Source organism: Plectropomus leopardus, chromosome 11 (genome assembly GCF_008729295.1).
Source record: "Plectropomus leopardus isolate mb chromosome 11, YSFRI_Pleo_2.0, whole genome shotgun sequence".
NCBI lineage: Eukaryota > Metazoa > Chordata > Actinopteri > Perciformes > Serranidae > Plectropomus > Plectropomus leopardus.
This window is the reverse complement of record NC_056473.1, coordinates 21,000,552-21,022,295: the sequence shown is the minus strand read 5'-3', so window position 1 is coordinate 21,022,295 and position 21,744 is coordinate 21,000,552. Positions and strand designations below refer to the sequence as shown.

Below are 21,744 nucleotides of genomic sequence, written 5' to 3'. Positions count from 1 at the left end.
AGTCAGATAAGTCTGATGGAGTTAATGTCAGCCTAGATTTTCATACTGCCAAAAGAACTTTAATCCTCAAGTTTTGGCCTTTTTTGTCATTGCAAAGGTTTAACGTGCTCCCTGATTCAATGCAACTCATGGTTCAATCATGCATGTGATATGAAAAGGCCCAAAAATGCAAATTTTTCATCTTCTGTCTTGCAGATCCGGTACATCTCACAGACACAAGGACTGCCTGCAGAGTATCTGTTAAGTGCGGGGACAAAGACCACCAGGTTCTTCAACAGAGATCCCGACTCCACCTATCCTCTCTGGAGACTTAAGGTACAGCTGGAATGATTCAAATGCATCCACACAAATACACAAATTCCTTTCTGTAGCAACAAGAGTGTTCATACAGGAGCAAGTGATGTTTTTGACAGAAATATCTGGCATTAATATTCCCAAAAATGCTGGCTACACTGTGACGCATTGGTGTCCCTGGCTATTAACAAGGTTGAACTTTTGTTAACCATTTAAGTTCTTGATATACCTGCAAATACTGACCCAGCTCTGCAGGGTATGGCAATGTTTTTACAGTGTCTCTTTGCCTGTGCCTACGATTGACCTTTTTTCAAAGAGCCAAGGCCATTTTGTAATTGTTACTTAAACCCTTTTCCCCTGGACAAAAATCCACTAACACCCCATAGCATCTGGCTCTTATATTCACTAGGAAAGGTTACACTCAGTATTTACTTGCTAGACAATGACTCTGAAGTAGTCATGGGTATTTATCAGCTCCAACTCCAACAGGCTCAGATTGGCAGTGAAGGAAATATGACACAAGGGTTGACACATGAAATCCAGCCCTTTTTACAGCGTGATACAATTGTGCTGCCAAAAAGTACGTCTGTCTCCATCCAAGCATCATTTACAGCTTGAGAGAGAATAAAGTAACCAGCGAAACAGTTTCACTGGCCTCCATGCTGCATTCTACTGTTTTCGGACTGGTTTTCTGACCCATCTGTGGCTTAGATCGTGATACACCAGAAAAAATAAATAGAAAGGCATACTCGTGTACTACAGAGCTGGTGTAGTATCAAAATGTGTTGTCCTATCAAACAGTGTTCCCTCCTTGTTAATGCAAGTGCCACCTTGGTGGTTAGGGTTCAGGCTAGGGTGAAGTGTATGGGTCAGGTGTAGGGGGGTCAGGGTTTGGGGTTATGTCTTGGGGAAACACATATCGTTGGGGAAACAGTCGGCAACGCAACACCAATTGGGTGAGCTTTTTGGAATTACATTGTTGTCAAATAAGGGGGTTTCTGAGGTCCTGAAGATAAGGGTTGACGGCAGCATTGTAGCGAGTACACAGAGACAGATTATTAGCTTGCACTTGACACCGCTGCTGTAACCTCTCATGAGTGTCTTTGGTATTTGGAAAATCAAAAGTCAAGGCATCGTGACTACTTTTTTTCCACTCTGAAGAGTGATTGCTCAGCTTTTATTTGACCTTGCCATGTGTTTCCATGTAAAAGCAGCTGCATTGCTTTGCTGACTGTAATTAAAAAATATCATGTGTTGAGTCAGGAGGTTTCTATAGTCAACACAGATTAGTTTAATGTACATTTTTAAAATCCTCTGAAAAAGAATGATCACATATGTTTATACTTGTCCATGTATTTTTGGACACTTCACATGTGTGCACGGTGTGGTTTCTATTTTGCATATTGTCATGGTGATACAGTGTATGCCTCCACATGCAGTCTCCCCCGTCTTGCCTGGCTGTTAGATGAGTGTTTGTGTGCTACCCGAGGGTTGCTCAGAGGGCAAGCCGAGTCCTGCTGCACATCAACAACAAGAGGCTGTAATGAGCCAAATGTAAATAGTGACTTTCCAGAGGGGAAGTGTGATGGGATTTGAGAGGAACATCTGCTTCTTGTCTCCCACAGACTCCAGAGGACCATGAGGGTGAAACAGGGATCAAGTCCAAGGAGGCTCGCAAGTACATCTTCAACTGCTTGGATGATATGGCGCAGGTATGCTGTTCCGGCATGACTCTTTCCCCGCAAATCTCACAATACATGCACTGTTTGCTTTTGCTCTGTCTTTTGCCTGAATCACATCCACCTGTTTCGCATTTGAAGCTTCCACCAATGGGTCCAGTCCAATCCGGGGCCAGTTTGATCCATCACATCCCCGTGAATTATCTATCAAATATTTGAAAACCCTTTAAAATATTTATCCTGCCAAGGCCTGATCTCCAGATGCGATGTGTGTTACTGTGCGTCTATATAGAGAGTGAAATGAAAGCAGCTGTTCACTGAAACCCCTCCTCAACTCTGCTTCTGCTCTTCATTTTGCTTAACCGCCATCTAATAAGTTACAGGCAGACATTTGAGCCGAACATGTGGTTAAGCTGGTTAACGTGTTTGATATGTACAGTTTGCTTTCTTATTTAAGCTACAGGGAGTGTTGTGGCTATGTCTTCACTTTGTATGTCTATAGTGCATGTAACCATGTCGAGGGTACAAAATGTTTTACTCTCTCCCCCCTTTTCTTCTCAACACACACATGAACACATTCCAGAAGCTCCCTGCTGTATTTTCAGAGCAGCTCAGTGGGACCTGCACCGTATTGTGTCTGCACAGCTAGCCCCTGTCCTTCCTGCAGCCCTGCCTGTCACCTGCAGGTTTCTGTTTGTTTAGAAGCTCTTATATAACCCCAGGACTTATAAAGCAGACCTCTATATGATAAAGCAACGTCTCACGTCACTGTCCTCTATGACTCAGTGAATTCATCTCTGATCGGTGGGAAAGTTCACATGCAGCCATGACATTTTGATAGGACGTGCCTGACAGAGAGAAGATAGTGAGTGTTGTTTTGTTCACCCTCGCTTGGCCAAATACTGGTTGTGCTGGCAGATATGGCAGCAGTGATGGAAAATTACAATGTTTTTTTTTTTTCCCACGGCTGTAATAATCTGTGACTCTTGTCATCATGCACCTCGATTATGCCTCTGATAATGAGTAAAGAGTTACAGGTCCCATATTGTAAGTCAGATTTCCATTCCTTTTTTAGTATAAGGCAGGTGAAGGGGCTATATATAAACACAAAGGCAAGCAATTCACAATGTTACAGTCATTACCCCGGCTGCAATAATATTGCAGAGATGCTGAAAGTGTAGATGTAGAAGACCTGGAAACACTGTCCAGTCAGAGCAGATTTGGCAAAGTCAGGAGGAGTCTTTTAGAGACAAGCGCTAAAACAGAACATTTCAGAGGGTGAATCCGGGTGTATCCAGGCAAACAGTGTGAGAAAAATGAGTTTTTTGAACATTAAAGTATAAAGTATGAACCTGAAAATGAGCATTATATGGGACCTTTAAGCAGGTAAATTACTTCTTTTAGAATATGGTCATCCTGGTGCACAACCAGCAGCAGCTTCTGTCCATGTGGATACGTAGCACAGGTAGTGACTTAAGTGATGGAGACAATTATGGTTGTCCAGTAGCGCCCAGGGCCGCTGTCAGGCCTGTCTGGAATAACATGCTGTTGGCTGGGACAAGATAGTATCACTGCCTTGGCTTGTTGAGTTTAGAGTTAGCAAGTGCACACACATACACACACACACACACACACACACACACACACACACACACACACACACACACACACACACACACACACACACACGCAGACACGCACTCAAACAAACCCACCTGCACTGGTATGATATCCCTTGGGTCATCTCTGTCTCCTACGCTTCAAGCTCTGCGTCCCATCTCCCTCTCGCTGCTGCTGCAGCTGGCTTACTACAAAAACACAGGAGAGACACGGCAGAGCTGCACAAGCTTAATGTGGGAGAAAACTGCCTATTTTGCCCCATCTCACCACCCTGACCGTATAAACAAGTCAGCATTGTGGACATCTGTCTCTGCGTGTATAATGGATGATGTAGCTGAAGGCCCTGAAAGACAGAGAGGCTGGGTGCCAGGGCGAGATAATGAACCTCCTCTCAGTCATGGGAAATGCAGGCAGGCTTTAGTCACAAGTATATCTAATTTGAGTAAATCAGAGAGCGACTTAAAGCAAATTCAAGACCCCGCTTGAGGCCCGATGTAGATGGGAGGAAGGCCCCGCTCGAAAAATGGATTCACTTTGATCTGCTGTCCTTCAATATGTCTGTTGTTAGGAGTGAAGCCACAGCAGGAGGAGCTGCATGGCCTTCACCTTATCTTTCTTTTATTACATGCACTTAGGAATGCTCTTTCCCTTCTCTTCTACTTCTCACTGAGAAATAAAGTTTATGAGTAAATCTGCCGTAGTGCTGTGCAGAAGACTGGCCCGCATCCTGCATGCCCAGCTCCACATCTCCTGAGGCGTAGCCTGATCTGTCTCACTGCTCGACATCTGCTGTCCCTGCCCTTACTCCAGAGTGGCATGTCAGTGCTCCCCACGGCACAGATGTGGCTCCATAAACAGGCGTTGACATGCAAGGCACGCAAGGCTGACCATGTTAGCTGCAGCTCCTTGTCTTCACATTTTTTTAGTTTTACTTAATAATTAGAAAATGTCAAATGCTGCTTTTTGGTGATATTAAAAGAAAATGAAAGTATCTACCCTGTAAATTCACATATCTTAATATAAAGTCTGATAGGAAAATTCATTTTCCTCTTCGGGCTTCTTCTTATCCAGTCTGATTATTATTGGCACACCTCAGCCAGTTCCCACCTGCTATGCATGTGCACCTTAACTGTGTACACTTTCCCAAAGTCATCTCTTCCACTAGCAGAGGACGATGTGATTATTTCTCACCTCATTCTGCAGATTATTCCTTTATCACAGCCAGTGGAGGTGGCAAGCAGAGAGGGGATGGTTGCAGAGCCTGAATAACCTGCATAGAGAAAGAGAATTGAATCAGATTTGTAGTGTTGACTGGCAGCACATCTGATAGCCCCTGGAGCAGGCCTACAGATAAGCGCTGCGTCTTTATTAAAAACAGGCCTGCTACCTCTGCATGGCAGTCACAATAAACAAGGCTGCCTGTCTGTTGCCACTGTCCCTGTCTCCGTCCCCAAGCTGCTTGACAATCTGCCTGTCTGCTTAAACCCAGACTAGCTACATCACGACCTTGTCCCACTTCGATTTGATTTGATTTAGCTTTATTGTCAAAAAGGATTCTGAAATTTGTCTTTCATCCCAGAACATCAACTGTACTGTTTCACATTAATACAGATAAATACAAAAATACAAACAACACTTAACCTGAAAACAACATTATTTAGTAAATGCTACAAATCACAACAGACACAACAAAAAGTGGATGCAGTGCATCATATTACTCATTACTGGTTACATTCACTGTTTGACTCAGATTTATCTGATCTAATATATTGACAGACAGAGGAACAAAGGAATTTCTCAACCTCCTTCCTTAATTCCTTAACAAATCAGTCCCTGCAAGTTATGTAGCTTTTCATCTGGGCAAAAAAAAAAAAAAAAAATCTGCAGAAATCTGCAGCTTTGCCCAGTATTTATCCACAACCTAAGCTGCAATGTTTAATACAGATGAAGCGGCACGATGTTCCAAGAACAAGCTTCCCAGAATTGCTTCAGAACATATTTAGGTTAAGTTATCTCATGTCAGCTCTCTGAGAAGCTCTGACAAAATGGTGTCCTTTGTGAAAGTTTTTTTTTTTTTTTTACGATGAGCAAACGGCAGCATTTATTAGGTTCATGTTTTTTGTTTGTTTTCACATCTCAGGAATAGATAAAATCTCAGCGAAGGCGCCAGGAGATATTTCAAGTGGCGCTATAAATACCAGTGCAAATGTTTTTAATGTCACTAAGGTGCAAGGTTATCGCTGGGCCCTGTGACACTCACACTAACACCCTAACTGATGGGGCCTTGTGAGTATTAATAGGCTTCTCTATGGGAATAAGTTGTGGAAGAGAAACATAAGAGACCTTGAATACTCATTCAGCTGTGCTAAGATGCATGTGTATCTGTTTCCGTGCCTCCAGGTGAACATGACGTCAGATCTGGAGGGGAGCGACATGCTGGCGGAGAAGGCTGACAGGAGGGAGTTCATTGACTTGTTAACCAAGATGCTGACCATTGACGCGGACAAGAGGATCACCCCTATCGAAACGCTCAACCACCCTTTTGTCACCATGTCGCATCTCCTCGATTTCCCACACAGCACACAGTACGTGCCCAGCTGTTGTTGATGTTTATATAATTATCATTTCAAACAGTAAAATAACATTTGCTTCTGTCATTAGACCCATTCCTTCTTCCTCTCTCCGTCCGTGCAGTGTGAAGTCGTGCTTCCAAAACATGGAGATCTGTAAGCGTCGTGTCAACATGTACGACACAGTCAACCAGAGCAAGACGCCCTTTATCACCCACGTGGCCCCCAGCACCTCCACCAACCTTACCATGACCTTCAACAACCAGCTGAACACTGTGCACAGCCAGGTAAGACTCAAAAAATAATCTCAGTCATCAGTTTGCAGTTAAAAACCACTGATAGAGAACTTGTATGCAGAGTGTTTACTGCATTCCCATTGAAAAAAAAAGGAAAGCAGCACAGATGCAAGTTTGGAATATGTGTCATGTAAAACTATATGTATCACAAGTCGAGCTGAAACCCTCAAGCAACAATACCAAAGACCTATCTTCTTTATGTACCCATTGAAGTGCTGTCCTAACCAAATAATCGTGTTTTAAACGCCCAACTGTCAGTGGTTTAACAGCTCAGCAGCCCATGAGCGGCTGTTTTTTGTCTTTGTTCTATTTTTTTCCTTGTGTCCGTTCTTCCTGTCTGTCTGCACGTTTCCATGCTTACTTGCCTGCCATTCTGCCTTGCTGCATGTATATCTGTCTGCCTGCATTTCTGTCTGTGCCCCAGGTCCTGTGGGATTGTCACAAAGTGCTGATTACACACATGACAAGCCCCACTTCCTGCTTGCCTTGCATTCTGGGGCTTTCAGGCCTTAAGAATCCCTTTACCAGGCTTCCTCTCACTTTTTCCCCTCCTCTCACTCCTGTCCTCCTCTGTCTTCTCCTCTTTCCTCCCGTTTCCCGGGGTTGAGCCTGTGGTGCTTTACCGCTTTCGTTCCCCGTACGCTCTGTGAATCGAAACTGCTGACTTTTGGCTTATGCCGGAATCACCGAGCGTCGTGTTGCAAGGTTTTTCCAGATTGTGCTTAGTTACAACTCCCGCTCTCTCCCCTCTCCCCTCCCCTCTCTTTAGTAAACAGAGTTCTTTATCACCAACTATATCGAGCCAGCTCACACTGTGTAGCATGCGACAAAAACCCCATCTTGCTGTGATTTAAATGGATTAACATTCCCTCAGCTTGTCTTTTCTGCGCCCAGCTCTCAGGGCATATAGACAGACTTAAGTTAGTGATTTATTCAGCTCGATTCATTTGCAAGGCTGGAATGCATCTTTGTTTTTTTGTTTTTTTTTCTGCTGCTTCCGTGCTTGTTTATGATGAATGCCACAGTGCCGTATTGATTATGTTCCCTCCCCTGGTGTTCATCGAACACGCTAAAGAGAGCAAATGAAAAATGAAAGAGCTGTCTCTGTGTTTCCCTCCCACCCCTGTGTGCGCTTAATGAAAAGGCTAAAATTAGACAGTGTCTCGTGGAGCAAATACTACTTACGAGCCAAGCAAACGGTGTCTCTTAAAAGCATTTGTTTGTATCTAGGATGTTCCCGGGCACTCTGAGTATTCTTCATGTCTTATTAATGGTCAAGACGTGCTGGAGTTACCTAAGCTTACATAATCATAGAATGCCTCTTGGCTGTGAAATATTACTCCTGTCAGGCATATTGATTTGGAGGTTAGATAGTGAAGCTGTGACATGAAATGTCAAGTTTTGCTGCAGCTCATTATATTGGCTCATTATAATTCTCTAGCATTTACATTTAAACAGTCCTGTAATATGATCTCCTCATGACTTAAACACTTGTCATTTAAGCTGCATAATAAGGGAGATGTTTATTTCGCTGTTGAATTTGCTAAATTATTTGCTGAGACATAATAAATTCATGCTCAGTATATTGTCACCAGCAGCACATTATTATAGTGCAAAGAAGAAAGGTTTGTTTGTTAGTTTGATACAAAATTATTAAAATCTCATTCTAAATGTGCATCCGGTGGCATTTCACTCATTGATGGTTGATTATTCTAAGAATTGTAGCATTGATTGCATCTTTCCCTCCCTCTAATTAATCAAATCAACAATTCGCATATTTTAAGACACGTTCAAATCAGTACTCCAATTTCCTTATTCTTCCATCGGCTCTCATCATTGATGGATGCCCCAACCATCCATCTTATCTTGATCTCCGTGTTGTTTTGCATCTTTATGTGCGTGTTGTTTTGTTAGGATATCTTTCTGTTTTTGTCATGCCTGCTGTTCAACCCTCCCTCCCTCATCGGAGCACTTCCACTTCCCCTGTTATTCCCATCAGTACCTCCACTGTCATGATTTTTATTTTGGTCCCATCATTCCTTTAGGCCACCAACCTGGTTCCCTCCTCCACCAGCAATGCCACCCTTTCCTTTGCAAGTCCTGATGTCTCCATACTAAACTACCAATCTGCACTCTATCAGCCCTCCGCTGCCTCCATGGCAGCTGTGGCCCAGAGGAGCATGCCCCTGCAGCCGGGGGCTCCTCAGCTCTGCGCCGCCCGGCCCGACCCCTTCCAGCAGGCACTCATTGTCTGCCCACCTGGCTTCCAAGGTAAGGAGGTCTGACCAGTCAGTGTATATTAGTGTGAATAAAAGCAGGGTTCCTGTGGATTGTTAAAAAGTCTTAAGGCCACTACACACCAAACTGACATCAGCAGCAGCAATGAAAACCACCTGCGGCGTAGCCTCACGTCCCCTGTGCCTAAAAGTTGCACATAAACACACCACAAAGACTGCAACCGACTTCCAACAAGCACGTGTACTCTGAACCGGCTTGGAAGGAAAATACCCCTTCATACCAACAGGCGGCCGTTGACTGTCATCACCATTCAAAAACAGAAACAGGAAGACTGTCTTGATGCCAGTAAGCCAGTTTATAACAAGGTTATTTGGACCTCACTCCCTCTTGGCTGAGCTGAACTTTCATCAGAGCGATTTAATTCACTGATGGGCCCGCTGAGACGGCTAACCATTGGCTTGGTGTGTCAGGGCCTTTAAAAGGCATTGAATTTAATTTAATTTAAAACTAAGACCTAATTTGTATTAAAATGTCTTAAATCAAATTTTAGAGAATTTTAAAGATGCTATGAAATGAGATTACATTAATTGCTGTTTTTGATGTTGCATTTTAGAATCTCAAAATAACTGACAAAATCTATTTTTTGAAATCATTTACGAATTGCCTCTTGCACCAGTGTCACCGGGATCAAGATAACCAAACCAACAATGCCTACATGTACAGCAAGGATGTTCAGAGCAGAGGATTGTCTGTCTGCTAGCTAGCTGTCACTCTACCCTAAACGACATGGGAAAGTGCAGATACAACAAAAATTGGCTATTTAAAGAGATTTTGCAGCACGGCTGAAGCTGGTAGAAGACAATGAATGCATACGATACTTGCTGAATACACAAACATTTCTTGAAACTCGGCATGATGGGAATCAAGACAGTGGAATCCCACATTCGGAGTGAGAAAGAAAAAATCAGCAAAACAAACCCAACAAATGCAAACTTATTTCCCAGTTTATGTTACAATGAACATTTTGGCAAAATTGTCTCTAACCCTAAGTAATTATTATAACATTTTTGACTCAATTTTACTTACTGTAAAATTGGTCTTAAGTCCCATTCTGAGTGGCATTAAAAAAGTCCTTAAAAGTGCAAAACATAAAATCCCAGCACCTGCACTCGAACAGGCCTTAACATAAAAATAAACCCCAATTAAACAGCATATATCAGGTACCATACATGCAGCACTATATTAGTTCTATCACCGTGCACAGACACTCCTTGGTTCTTTTGTTTTGCAGCTTTAGCCGAGCACCCCACAGGTAGAGTCAATCGTACCATACAAACGATTCAATGATAACTTGATGCAATTAATCATTTGGAAGGAAATTTAATATCTAATATATGTAATTCTTATTCACCCCTTGTTTGTCTCTTCTGTGTTTGCACAGGGAGGGCAGAAGAGCTCTAAGGCTGTTTATTTATTCTCTTTATGGAATGAGTGTTAAAAGAAATCCATTATTAGAAACTGGTTTTATCCTATTGCCATGACTACTGTTTTTGTTTTTCTAAGCACTGTTACTATATTGGAGCATAGCAGAGGGGTTTTGACATCTGTTGAATGCACATAAATAAGCGTGCACATATAACGCGTTATGTGATCTCTCGCTCTGAATTTTGCAGACAGCGTGATGTTAATGAGTGACGATGTTGCTGTACTTATTTATTTACATCCTCTGGTATGTGTGATTTATTTGTGCACAGGGCTGCAGGCGTCCCCCTCCAAGCACACCAGTTACTCTGTGCGGATGGAGAATGCTGTTCCCATAGTGACGCAGGCCCCTGGTGCCCAGCCTCTGCAGATCCAACCTGGCCTGCTTACACAGGTAGGAAGAGTATCACAGAGAAAGGGACTAATAGAGTTTTTTGGGGGTCTGAAGAATAACTTTGCCTATCAGACTTTGAACTGCTCAAACAAAGCTCTCTGCATCCCATGTTTTTTTTTTTTTTTTCATAAGCCTTCACTAAGAATAGTATCTATCGATAGAGGCTGGAAATCACTCAGTGTTCGTGACCCTGCCCCTGCTGGCAGCTGTTTTTTTTTTTTTCCTGAGTGCATTCAGGCCAAGCTCTCCTGTGCACTGCTCCCTGCCTCTCTCTCTCTTTCTCCTCTTATTCTCTCCCCCTCGCTCTCTCTCTCTCTCTCCGCTGTCCCGCTCTCCTGGAGGCTGCTACGGTCTGATGCACACAAAGGCAGGAGCCTTTCACACAGAGAAGGCCTTCACCGGAGTCTGCACAGTGGAGCTGGAGCTTTAGCTGCTAATATACAGTTGTTGGAAGTAACAGAGAGTGACTATGCATCAGTCTCTTTACACACACGCACGCACGCACACACACACGCGCGCGCGCGCACACACACACACACACACACACACACACACACACACACACACACACACACACACACACACACACACACACACACACACACACACACACACACACTGTAGACCACTTCCATCACCACACCACCTCTTTCCCTATGGAAATTTCCATGAAGGCTTTAAATATCCCTGTGAATCCAGGGAGTTTGAAGCGTTCCCTTATCTCCAGTTAATCATGCAGTAGGCAGGCAGACAGGCAGCAAAGATTCTGTGTGTGTGTGCACACGCCTGTGTTTCAGTGGCGGGTTAATCTGTCAGATACCAAATGGTGATTAGCTCCAGGGCTGCTTCCAAGTCAGGCGCTCCAAATTACAGGCCTCAGAGGATCCTGGGAGGTCAGGGGGAAGCTTGGATGCATGACCAGAGAATTCACAACATGACCAGATCCATGGATATGATGGATCCATCAGAGGCAAAATAACATAAGACATCTATGTCTAACTAACCCTTTGAAACCTGGATAGACAATGGTTTATTCACTTCAAAAGCATAGCAAAAGGCAATGAAAAGGCAGAATTTTGGTAGAAGGTGACAAGAAAACAACCTGAAAATTAATCTAATCAAAGGAAGAGGAAGAAAGAATTAAAAAATTAGAAAATTATCAAAAAAGTTGGAAAATGTCTAGAAAATATATTAGTGATGATTAGTAATATATATTTAAAATATGTTACAGAATATATAATATTTTTAGCACTTTAAGGTAATTTCCTCATTTGTTTTTATGTTTGTTTTTGACCCTCCTTTTTTGTGCTAATTTTCAGGTAATTTTCTTGTAACTTTGTATTAATTTTAGATATATGTTTAAGAAAGGCTAGGACAAAAATGTCCAGAAAGATATAATCATAATTATCATATTTATATATTTAAGATCATAGTACAGAATTATTAAAAGTTTTAAACACTTTTCTCAGGTCATTTCCTTGTGTTTTTTTTTTTACTTTGTGTCTTTTACTTTCTCTTTTTTGGCCATTTTCAGATGATTTTCCTGTAACATTTTCCTAATTTCTTGCTAATTTTTAGGTTATTTATCTTTAAATTGCTCATTTCCTGCGTCCCATGTTTTTTTAAAGAAATCAAACTAATCTGCTTAGGTTTCAAAGGCTTAAGGAAAATGCAAATGACATGATGTGTTAAGTATGGATCACACATTGCTGCCATGCGCTGCAGGTACCTCTGTCTGTACACATGTTAAACAAAGACAGGCAATAGTTAACGCAACCAGATGGTTTATATAGGCCAGCGAGCAGCACACCTAATAACTGGGTGTGTGGTGTGTGTGTGTGTGTGTGTGTTTATGTGTTTATTCCTTTACGGTGGGAGGTCTCACAGGCTTGGCTGAGGTGTTGTTTGCCTCTTGGTTGCATTCTCTCCACCTGCGCCTTCACCCACGCACCCTTTGCCCACTTTGGACCCATGCAAGTTCAGCCCCAAGCTCCCCGGGTGTGCGGTGAGGGGGCAGAGTGAAGGAGGCTCTAAGCAGAGAGGCAGGGAAACCAGCAGGACCTTTATCTGGAGCAGGAATGCAGAAAATGTGGAAACAATTGGGGAGTGAGAGCTGGGGCTTTCAAAGCCCCGAGGTGACAAAGGGTTTTCACCCAGGGAGTGTAGGTCGAGGTGGGAGGCGGTGGGCCGCTGATAGTGATGGTATACACTGAGAAAAAAAGAAAACGGCCCCTTAACTGGGTTAGCATTTCAGGGCAGACAGGCTGGTTATACAACGCAGACGCCTAGTGAGAGAGGCATGTGGAGTGCCGGGAATGGAGATAGAGCGGGCAGGAGGAGGAGGAGAGGGAGATGGATGGATGTATTACAGTCTCTTAATGGCATGTTGATAAAAGGCCTTGGATGTGGTCTTGGATGTAAAGACCATCTCCAGCTCCAGAATGTTCCATTAGAGATGTCAGTCATCAGTGCACAGACAAGGCAGCTGTGCTGGCCTGCAGATGCCCCCCTGCAGCACTTCAACCACAGGCTGGTTGGTTTGGACTTTGCAACCTGCCTCAGACAAAAAAAAAACATTCAACTTCCACAAGCCTGCAGCCAGAATACAGAAGAGAACAGCTACTTTGTGTCAGAACGTAATGGAAACAGACAGAGCAAAGCAAATATGTGAATACATAGATACAAGTTAAGATAAAGTCAAAAGATAAAGGTAAAAATAAAGTCACCGTAGCATATGCACAGATTATCTGCTTTGCATTTTGTATGGTGCCTTTCTCTCCTCTCCTCTGTGTCTTTCTCCTCCTCTATTTAAACGTGTGCGTGCTGCAGCACATACTGATGCTGTTGTAAATAGATGTGCAAATGGTATTAAAGGAACAATTCATTAGCCCTGACATTAAAGTGCTAATCAATAGAACTGCATTAAACTATTAGGGTTACACACACTAACACAAACACGCTCGGGGCATGCATGCACACAGACACATCTTGGCACATCTTGGGGCATATGCTGGATAGTCCTTCTGTTCTGCATCAGAAATACAAAGTAGCCTCTTTCACAGCAGCTTGAATAGGCCCATGGATTTAATTAGAACATAGGTTGATATTTGACTCAAGTCAAACACATAATCGCACTAACACATGCAGTCACTCATCTATGTGCAGAAAAAGGACGGAGCTGTTGTACATCTTTAAAGAGATGCTGTAATTCATCGCAGCACACTACAACTAATCAGCCAAGTTCGACGAGTACCCTTTGTTAAAGCATTTATAATGTTTGACCTGTTCAGATCGCTGTCCATTCCAATGGACATAACTTTTCTAGTATGTCTAGATCAGGATTACTGTCATTTGACCTCACTCAAATGCACAGACTTGATGGGATGACTATAAGCCAATCACAGTGTTCCACATCATCTTAAGTGGACTGCAGTAGAGCCGCGCCCCCTTTTTTTTAACAAACATGGCCAACCATGAGGCAAGGAGGAAGCGCAAGGTGTTTCAGTCTATAAATCATATTGTTAAAGTACATAATTTGTGTTTAAACATTTTTTTAGTGTTTATTTTTAATGCATATTTTTACTTTTTCAGATACCTGTTAAAATATATGAAAGACTTATAGTTCTTTTTTCAGATATATCCGTCCATTGAAATGGATGACAGATCTGAGGGACACCTGGAAAAAGGATAGTGAAATACTGTTCACATGTGATTTTGATACAATCAGCTTATTGTAAATCTTAGTTAAAAATGTAGGATATTTCAAGGATATTTTTCATCTTGTGTTGAAAAATAAAATACAAAATATATATGCAATGTTTTTTTTAACTATAACTTAAATTTTAGTTAATAATTCATGAAAACTAAATAATCTCACATTTTTTTCTTTTTTTTTTCTTCCAGAAAGGTCCGATAACTTATTGTCATTTCTACTATTGAGGAATTTCTGTGCAAAGATTCTTTGTCCATTGGAATAGACAAAAAACATTGAAAAAATGCTAATGACTTATGAGTGTATTTAGAGTAGAAATCCACCATATATGTGTGTTTGTGTGCGTGCATGTGTGTGTGTGTGTGTGTGTGTGTGTGTGTGTGTGTGTGTGTGTGTGTGTGTGTGTGAAATAATTGGGATTTGAATCGGTTAAATTAGAAGACTCAATCATGGGTATTTTTCAATCCCATGACAGGCTTCATAAAGCACATGAATAAAATATGGATGCTTTGTTACATGGCAGCTAATTGTTTCTCTGTATCTTCTCTTCCTGTCCTTTTATTTTCTACTTTTTCGTCTTCTCCTCCCCTTTGTTTTTCCCTACTCTGTGTGCTCCTACCTCAGCAGGCCTGGCCCAGCGGCACCCAGCAGATCCTGCTGCCTCCAGCCTGGCAGCAGCTCACCCACACCTCGGTCCAGCATGCCACTGTCATCCCCGACTCCATGAGCAGCACACAACCTCTCGCCAACTGGAGGTGAGCAACTCTGCTTTCTTTCTCTCTTTTCTCCCAGCCGCTCTTAACCTTTTATTGATGTCTTGATATTGTGGCCTACACATTCCTGAGTTCTTCAAACGAGGATTTAGCTGGATAAATAAATCTAACAAGTTGACGTGCACCTCTTTAAAGCTCCAAAACAAAGCACTTTGAGAAATCAAGTTTATACACATAACATAGGGTGCAAGTCGGTAAGGCAGGTCAGATAAATTGATTTTAGAGGCCAGCTGTGGTTTTATGGTTTTTATAGGTCAAAATGTGCTATAGGAAGATGGTATGGTATAAGACTGATTGACCGAGGAGCCTGTACCTCCATGACAGCATGTCCTTTATCTTCGATGAATCATTGTCCCTGCGCGGACACTGGTGCTTTTTAAGAGCAGCTCCACCTCTGGGAGATGGGATATGTGTACATGCAGAGACATCATGTCTGGTATAACCTGTCACTGCCATGACTCGATAAATAGATGGATGGATGGGAGAGGGCGATCTGCACGGAGATAAGGAGGATGCAGGTATATAATGTGTATGCGGAAGGACTGCTGGGGCCACGTATGCTCGGATCCATTCTGAGCTGTCCATCTGTGACCAGACACCCACCTCCCAGTCTCTCCCCTCCCCTCCTGTCCAGTGGCAGCTCTGTTGTCCTCAGAGAGACAATCGGGAAAGTGTCGCACTTCCTCTGCAGAGCTATCGCTCCACAGCTGCTGGTGTCAGCTCCTCTGCCCTCCCTCTTTGCTCTCTCCCTCACTTGTTCCCTCTCGTCCTTTGGTCCTCTTTAGAAAAGTAAGCTGCTGCCACCCGCTGGCTTCTGTGGGAAATAGCTTCTCCTGTCTGTCTTTTTCTTCACCAATGTTGGCTTTGATTATACCAGAGTTTTTCAGAATTTTGTGGTGACATAAAACTGTGTTATGTTACAGGAATTCCCATCCTCATGGCAGCCATTATAATCCCATCATGCAGCAGCCAGCCTTGTTGGCTGGCCACGTCACACTCCCATCCAACCAGACCCTCAATGTTGGAGTGGCACATGTAATGAGGCAGCCCTCAACTAATAACAACTCCTCTTCCAAAAAGAACAAACAGCACCAGATGTCTGCCAGGTACACAAACACTCCTGTGACTCATAAGATTTATCATCCTACTGGCGGCTAACATCACAAAAAAGATGAAGCTTTTGATTGACTTCAGCATCTGTGTGTTTTGCCCCCTGTGTGACATCGTCTTCTTTGTCTTTCTAAAAGGAACATGTCAGCTTATGAGGTGTCCTCCTCTCAGGCGGTGCTGTCACCGCAGCGCTCCAAGCGGGTGAAGGAGAACACGCCTCCACGTTGTGCCGTGCTACAGAACGGCTCAGCCTCCAACTGCCCGCCCCCGCAGGGCTGTGGGGGTGGTGGGTGGGGGACTAACGAGGCAGAGCAGGCTTCCAGCACCACCCGCGACCATCAGCACCAGCACCACGTCCCCAGACAGACCATCATCATCCCCGACACGCCCAGCCCCGCAGTCAGCATCATCACCATCAGCAGCGACACAGATGAGGAAGATGACCACAAACAAAACAGGTCAGTTCTGGGTTTTAGAGGATTAATGAGGTTCTGTTTAGCTCAGTTGATACAAGCTAAGAAGTTTGTTGATCTTTGGGATTAGCAGTGCTTGTCATGTTACTGTAGAGGTAGAATTATTGCAGGCTTGTTATTGCAATATGAACTTTTACAACAAGCACATTACATCACTAAAGGGCAATGCAGTGCATCCAGGACTGCTCTGAATTCTGCTTCTTCTTCTTTTAACTGTCCCAAGCTTGACAATCAATGTCCCAAGTTGAAGTTCTTTTTTCATTCTTCGCAGCAAATATAGTTTTATTAAAATCCCTTGTCTGCCACGGAAGTTCTGCTAGTAGTTATTATATTTGAATTTTTTAGAAATTGGTCACTCTGGGTGTCGGGTCAGTTTTCATTATTTTCTGTCATTGGTTGAGTTACTGTTTCTTGTTTATTACTAAATGATCAATAAATGCAGCACTGCAAACTATACTGCAAAAATACAAACCTGTTTCTGATTGGCATACAGCAATGTAAACTTACATACACTCACTTTGAACATATATCACAGTAAACCGGATGAATTTTTATTTTTAACTCCAATTCTCACACCATAACAGCTTCTTAGTTTGACATTTAGTTCAATTTGTTTTTTGTGCATATGTACATCATTTTCATCACCATCCCTTTACTGATGGTCCCCTAATCCATCAGTTTCTATCTCTCACTCAGTCACTCATGCTGCCTTTCAGCATTGGTTGGGCCAGATCAGCAGTTTGAGTATGATTTTGCACCATCATGTGAATCTCTCTCTATGACTGATTTTATGTTACACAGCGTAGAGCTCTTGCCTGGGGGTGTAACCTCACATTTTTTACTTTTACTTACCCATTCAATGACATTTAATTCGATTTGAGACACTCCTCTACTGTCCCAGAATTGACCCAGACACTGTGTCTCTGTGTCACAGGTGCTTTTTTTTATTGTCCCAGGGACATGGACTGCATTTAATGGACTGCACGTAGAGTATATAGTGCTTTTTCTTAGTGACTTAAAGCACTTTACAACACAAGCACCATTCACTCATTCACACACATTCATATACAGTACATGTAAGGCTATCATGCACCACCTGCTAACCAGATGAATATTCACACGCACATTTCAAATTGGGGTTCAGTATCTTGCCCAAGGACACTTCCACATATAGTTTGACTTTCATTTTGAGCGCTTTAAATTAGCAGATTAGAAACATATTTTCACTATTACCAGCAACACTAGGAGGCCAACTTTCTGCCATTTTATTTTATATTTTACTGTCATTGTGACTGAGAAGCTATAAATGTAATTTGATCTGAAGTAGTTAAATGCCAACAAGGCCATCCAAGGCCAGTGGTCATTTCTGTAGCAGAGGCATATTGACAATATTATGACTGTACAGTCATTTGACAGCATGAGAGAAAAGATGTGCTGAAACTAACTCCTGTGTGCTGTGACAAGCTGTACTGAGACAAAAAGAAAGCAATCACAGAGAGAAGAAAGGCCAGCTAGCAAACTGCAAAAAACTCAGAAGTATGTGTTGACACACGTTGTATGGGTCAGGGTCTGTACTTGCCTGCAGCATGCAGTGTACAGTTAAACAGAGGATACAAATGCATTTTTTTCATTTTACCAATAAGCCAGCCCTTATGGTAACATAATATTCGTGGCTCTGAGTTTACCCATGACACTGAAACTGATTTCCAACTAACTATCCTCTTCTGTTTCTTCCAGTTCATCTTCAAAGCAGCGGAAGAATGTCATCAGTTGCGTGACGGTCCACGATTCACCCGACTCCGACTGTTCCAGCAACAACAGCCCCTACACAGTGGAGTCCAGAGCCCCCAATAACAACAGCTACGACACAAAGACCACCATCCTGGACAACTACAACAATGGGAACCCACGCACCATTATCATTCCCCCTCTCAAAACCCAGAACAGTGAGGTCCCCAATGAGTGTGAGCGCCTGATGCCAGGTGAAGCACCATCACAGACTCTTTCGTAACCAAAAACCTCATGCATAGCCAATAACTATCACGCTGTTGGGTATTAAAGTTGCTGACTCCCAACCTTTTAAACTTGTATCCTCTCTTGCGCAGATTCAATGAGCCATCAGAATTCAGCTTACAAGTTCAAATCCTCCAATGGAGTGGTGTCTGGCAATAATCACCTACCGGGGGGCGGGACAGGAGGCGGGTCCTATCGACAGCAGCGCTCAGGGCCACACCCCCTCCAGCAGCAGCCTCTCAATCTCAGCCAGGTATACTGAGCCTTGTGTAACCATCAGCATGTGAACACGTGTACAAACCCTCAGATCTTTTAGGATCATGGCTTAGAAGAATATAATTGTATATAGTATACATATATATCTTATTTTGGGGAAACCTTTTTCAATCTTTTTCATGTCTGCGTGGTAAATATGGAGCTACCACTAGCAGCTAGTTAGCCTGGTTTAGCATTAAGATTGGAAACTGAGGAAACAAGTGGTCTGGCTCTGTCCAAAGGTAACAAAAAAGAAAGGTGAGAATGATACTGATCCTTTCATCCAAGTCACTGCAAGAAAGTCATTACACGCATTTCTCAAAATGCCAAACTACTCCTTTAAAATTGATAATTCATGTGTAACATTATCCAGAAGTTTTGTGAAATGCTTCAGAAACTTAAAGACAGTTTGAGTTGACTGGTGTAGTTTGGTAGAAAGGAAATAGTTTGTATATTAAACTGCTTACAATAAGGTCTGTGGATCATCTTAAGTAACCGGGTCATGATCTCTGGAAAGAGACATTGGTGTTGAGTTTTGCAAATGTTTTTTTGGCGCTTTGAGCACCACAAGCTGAGTGCCATCTAGTTACATTATATTGGAGAGAAGGCAGACAACCCTACGGCCGAAACCTCCAACACTTGGCAACTCACACCAAAACAATCAAGATTGATGAATAGCACTACAGGCAGGAGGAAAATGATGTGTTTTTGATTTTGGGGTGAACAGTCCCTTTAAGCAATCATATTAGAGGCTATAAGGATTTCCATGAACAACAGTTTTCAACATTCTTTTGGAAATTCAACAGTTAAGGAGCAATAAAACCAAAAGCCCTTCTCTCATCTCCTCTTTCAGGCCCAGCAGCATATGGTAGCTGAGCGAAATGGTCATCGGCGCCAGCAGGCCTACATCACCCCCACCATCGCCACTCAGGCCCCGTACTCCTTCCATCACAACAGCCCCTCTCACACAGGCAACGTCCACCCACACCTGGCTGCTACACATCTACCCAGCCAGCCCCACCTCTACACCTACACAGCCCCTGCTGCTCTGGGCTCCACCAGCACCGTGGCCCACCTGGTGGCGTCACAGGGCTCGGCGCGCCACGCAGTTCAGCACGGAAGCTATCCACCAAGCATCGTTCACCAGGTCCCAGTCAGCATGGGCCACCGTGTGCTGCCCTCGCCCACCTTGCACCACAGCCAGTACCAGGCCCAGTTTGCCCACCAGGCCTACATCAGCGCTTCGCCCGCCTCCACTGTCTACACTGGATACCCGCTGAGCCCCACCAAGGTCAACCAGTACCCTTACCTCTAGAGAAGACACTGACTGACACTGGAGAGCCTGACCCAGGGCCGCTGCTGCTGCCCCCGAACCCGCCCGCCCTGAGCCCCGTCGAAACACCCTCTCCTCGACCTCAGACATAAACAGAGACAGAGGAACATGCAATCCTCATGAAACTGTCACGTGTAACTTGAAGATATAACGACAGAGAGAAAAAGAAAAAAATCAGCCTCTCTAGAAGGGAAAGATGGGGTTGAATTTCAGAGGGGTACAGTTGAAGATGTTTTCTTTTTTTTTCTTTTTTGTCTCCTGAAAGGGCCAGTGTTTGCTTTTATTTGTTGATTCTTTGCTTTACTTTATGAGGAAAGTAATGTCTCATTAGTTTTACAGGGAAGCTTGAAACAGGCCTTTTGGGACAGTGGAGGTTTTGTTTTCTTTTATTTTCCCCTCTTAAATTTGGGAAGTGACTGTTGAACAGGGGTTACTGACTGGAAGTTTGGAATCCCAAGGAGATTTTGGGAGAAGGTGAAATACGGAAACCTGCTGCTCTTCAAAGAAAAAAAATATTGATGGCCTTGAACTGTCTTAATATTTCCAAATCATTCATGGTGTGGGGAGAAAAGAGAGGCAACTCCCCCTCCCCCCACTCCACCTTCTCCAGCTGAGGAGGCCTCTGGAAATATAACCAACAGAAGACAACAAACTTTTTAGTGTATTTATAGATATTTTTTTTCCTTTATGTTTCACCTTAATGACGATACTTCAGTTTTAGCTAGGTGTCTTAGCTGGGCCCCGTTCTTAGAATGTAGCAGTCTGCACCTGTTAGGTTTTTTTTTTTCTCCTGATACCAATAGATTTATTTGTTCCTCTTTTTTCAATGTGATTGCACAAAGTGGTTATAATAACATAGGCATGTACAACGTGATTGTCTGTGTGTGCTACTGTCAGCCATGCGTGTGTAGTCCACCTCCTTCAAAACTCTCTTCAGTCTTTCGGTTCTGACCATTGTTCCCTCGTAGTGCCTTACAGATATAACGACACAGTTTACTTGGCTTGGATCCTGAAAGCCACAAGAGACTATAGTTATACTTAGAGAGACATGTTTTCCTGGTTTGACATCCTAGTCGGGGCAGTTGTAGCTCTCTTCCAGGTGTAGGCTCAGCCCTTGCTGTTTCACATCCTTAATGACAGCATTCTGTAGATGATGATTAATGTCAGAGTCGATATCATGCTGAGCTGTTTTATTATGTGTGCATGAGATAACTTGCCTGGGGTACTTACCAAAGTCATAGATAAATTCTTGTTACATTTTTGCTCTGGATATTAATGTAAATATGACAATGTACAGTATAGCTGTAGCTGTAAAACCTCTATCACCCAAAATGTGGCTTTAGTTTGGAATATATTTGTTTTTTTTTTAAATCACACAAGATAATTCATGCATCGTGATGACGGAGCAGAGATATTAGCTCAGTTTTCATGCACAGGGAGTTACAGTACAATGTTAGAGGTTGTTTTTTCAAGGTTAAAAGCTAGTCCGAGAGAAGGGCCTG

The 21,744-nt window shown here is 43.1% G+C and overlaps 1 protein-coding gene across 4 annotated transcripts in view; it reads left to right on the top strand.

Annotated features, from left to right (window-relative positions):
* Positions 1 to 21,338, top strand: part of hipk2 (homeodomain interacting protein kinase 2) — an 83,623-nt gene extending 62,285 nt beyond the window's left edge. The window contains exons 4-15 of one of the 4 annotated variants that reach the window (XM_042495598.1): positions 196 to 315; positions 1,920 to 2,006; positions 5,994 to 6,178; positions 6,288 to 6,450; positions 8,505 to 8,730; positions 10,452 to 10,573; positions 14,913 to 15,040; positions 15,982 to 16,164; positions 16,306 to 16,626; positions 18,379 to 18,623; positions 18,747 to 18,907; positions 19,763 to 21,338. In XM_042495598.1, the coding sequence (XP_042351532.1) occupies positions 196 to 315; positions 1,920 to 2,006; positions 5,994 to 6,178; positions 6,288 to 6,450; positions 8,505 to 8,730; positions 10,452 to 10,573; positions 14,913 to 15,040; positions 15,982 to 16,164; positions 16,306 to 16,626; positions 18,379 to 18,623; positions 18,747 to 18,907; positions 19,763 to 20,224 (2,403 nt within the window). In that variant the 3' untranslated portion in view covers positions 20,225 to 21,338. Of the gene's footprint in view, positions 1 to 195; positions 316 to 1,919; positions 2,007 to 5,993; positions 6,179 to 6,254; positions 6,451 to 8,504; positions 8,731 to 10,451; positions 10,574 to 14,909; positions 15,041 to 15,981; positions 16,165 to 16,305; positions 16,627 to 18,378; positions 18,624 to 18,746; positions 18,908 to 19,762 lie in introns of all 4 variants that reach the window. The other 3 variants (XM_042495596.1, XM_042495595.1, XM_042495594.1) reach the window with 3 other exon arrangements.
* The last annotated feature ends 406 nt before the right edge of the window (positions 21,339 to 21,744 follow it).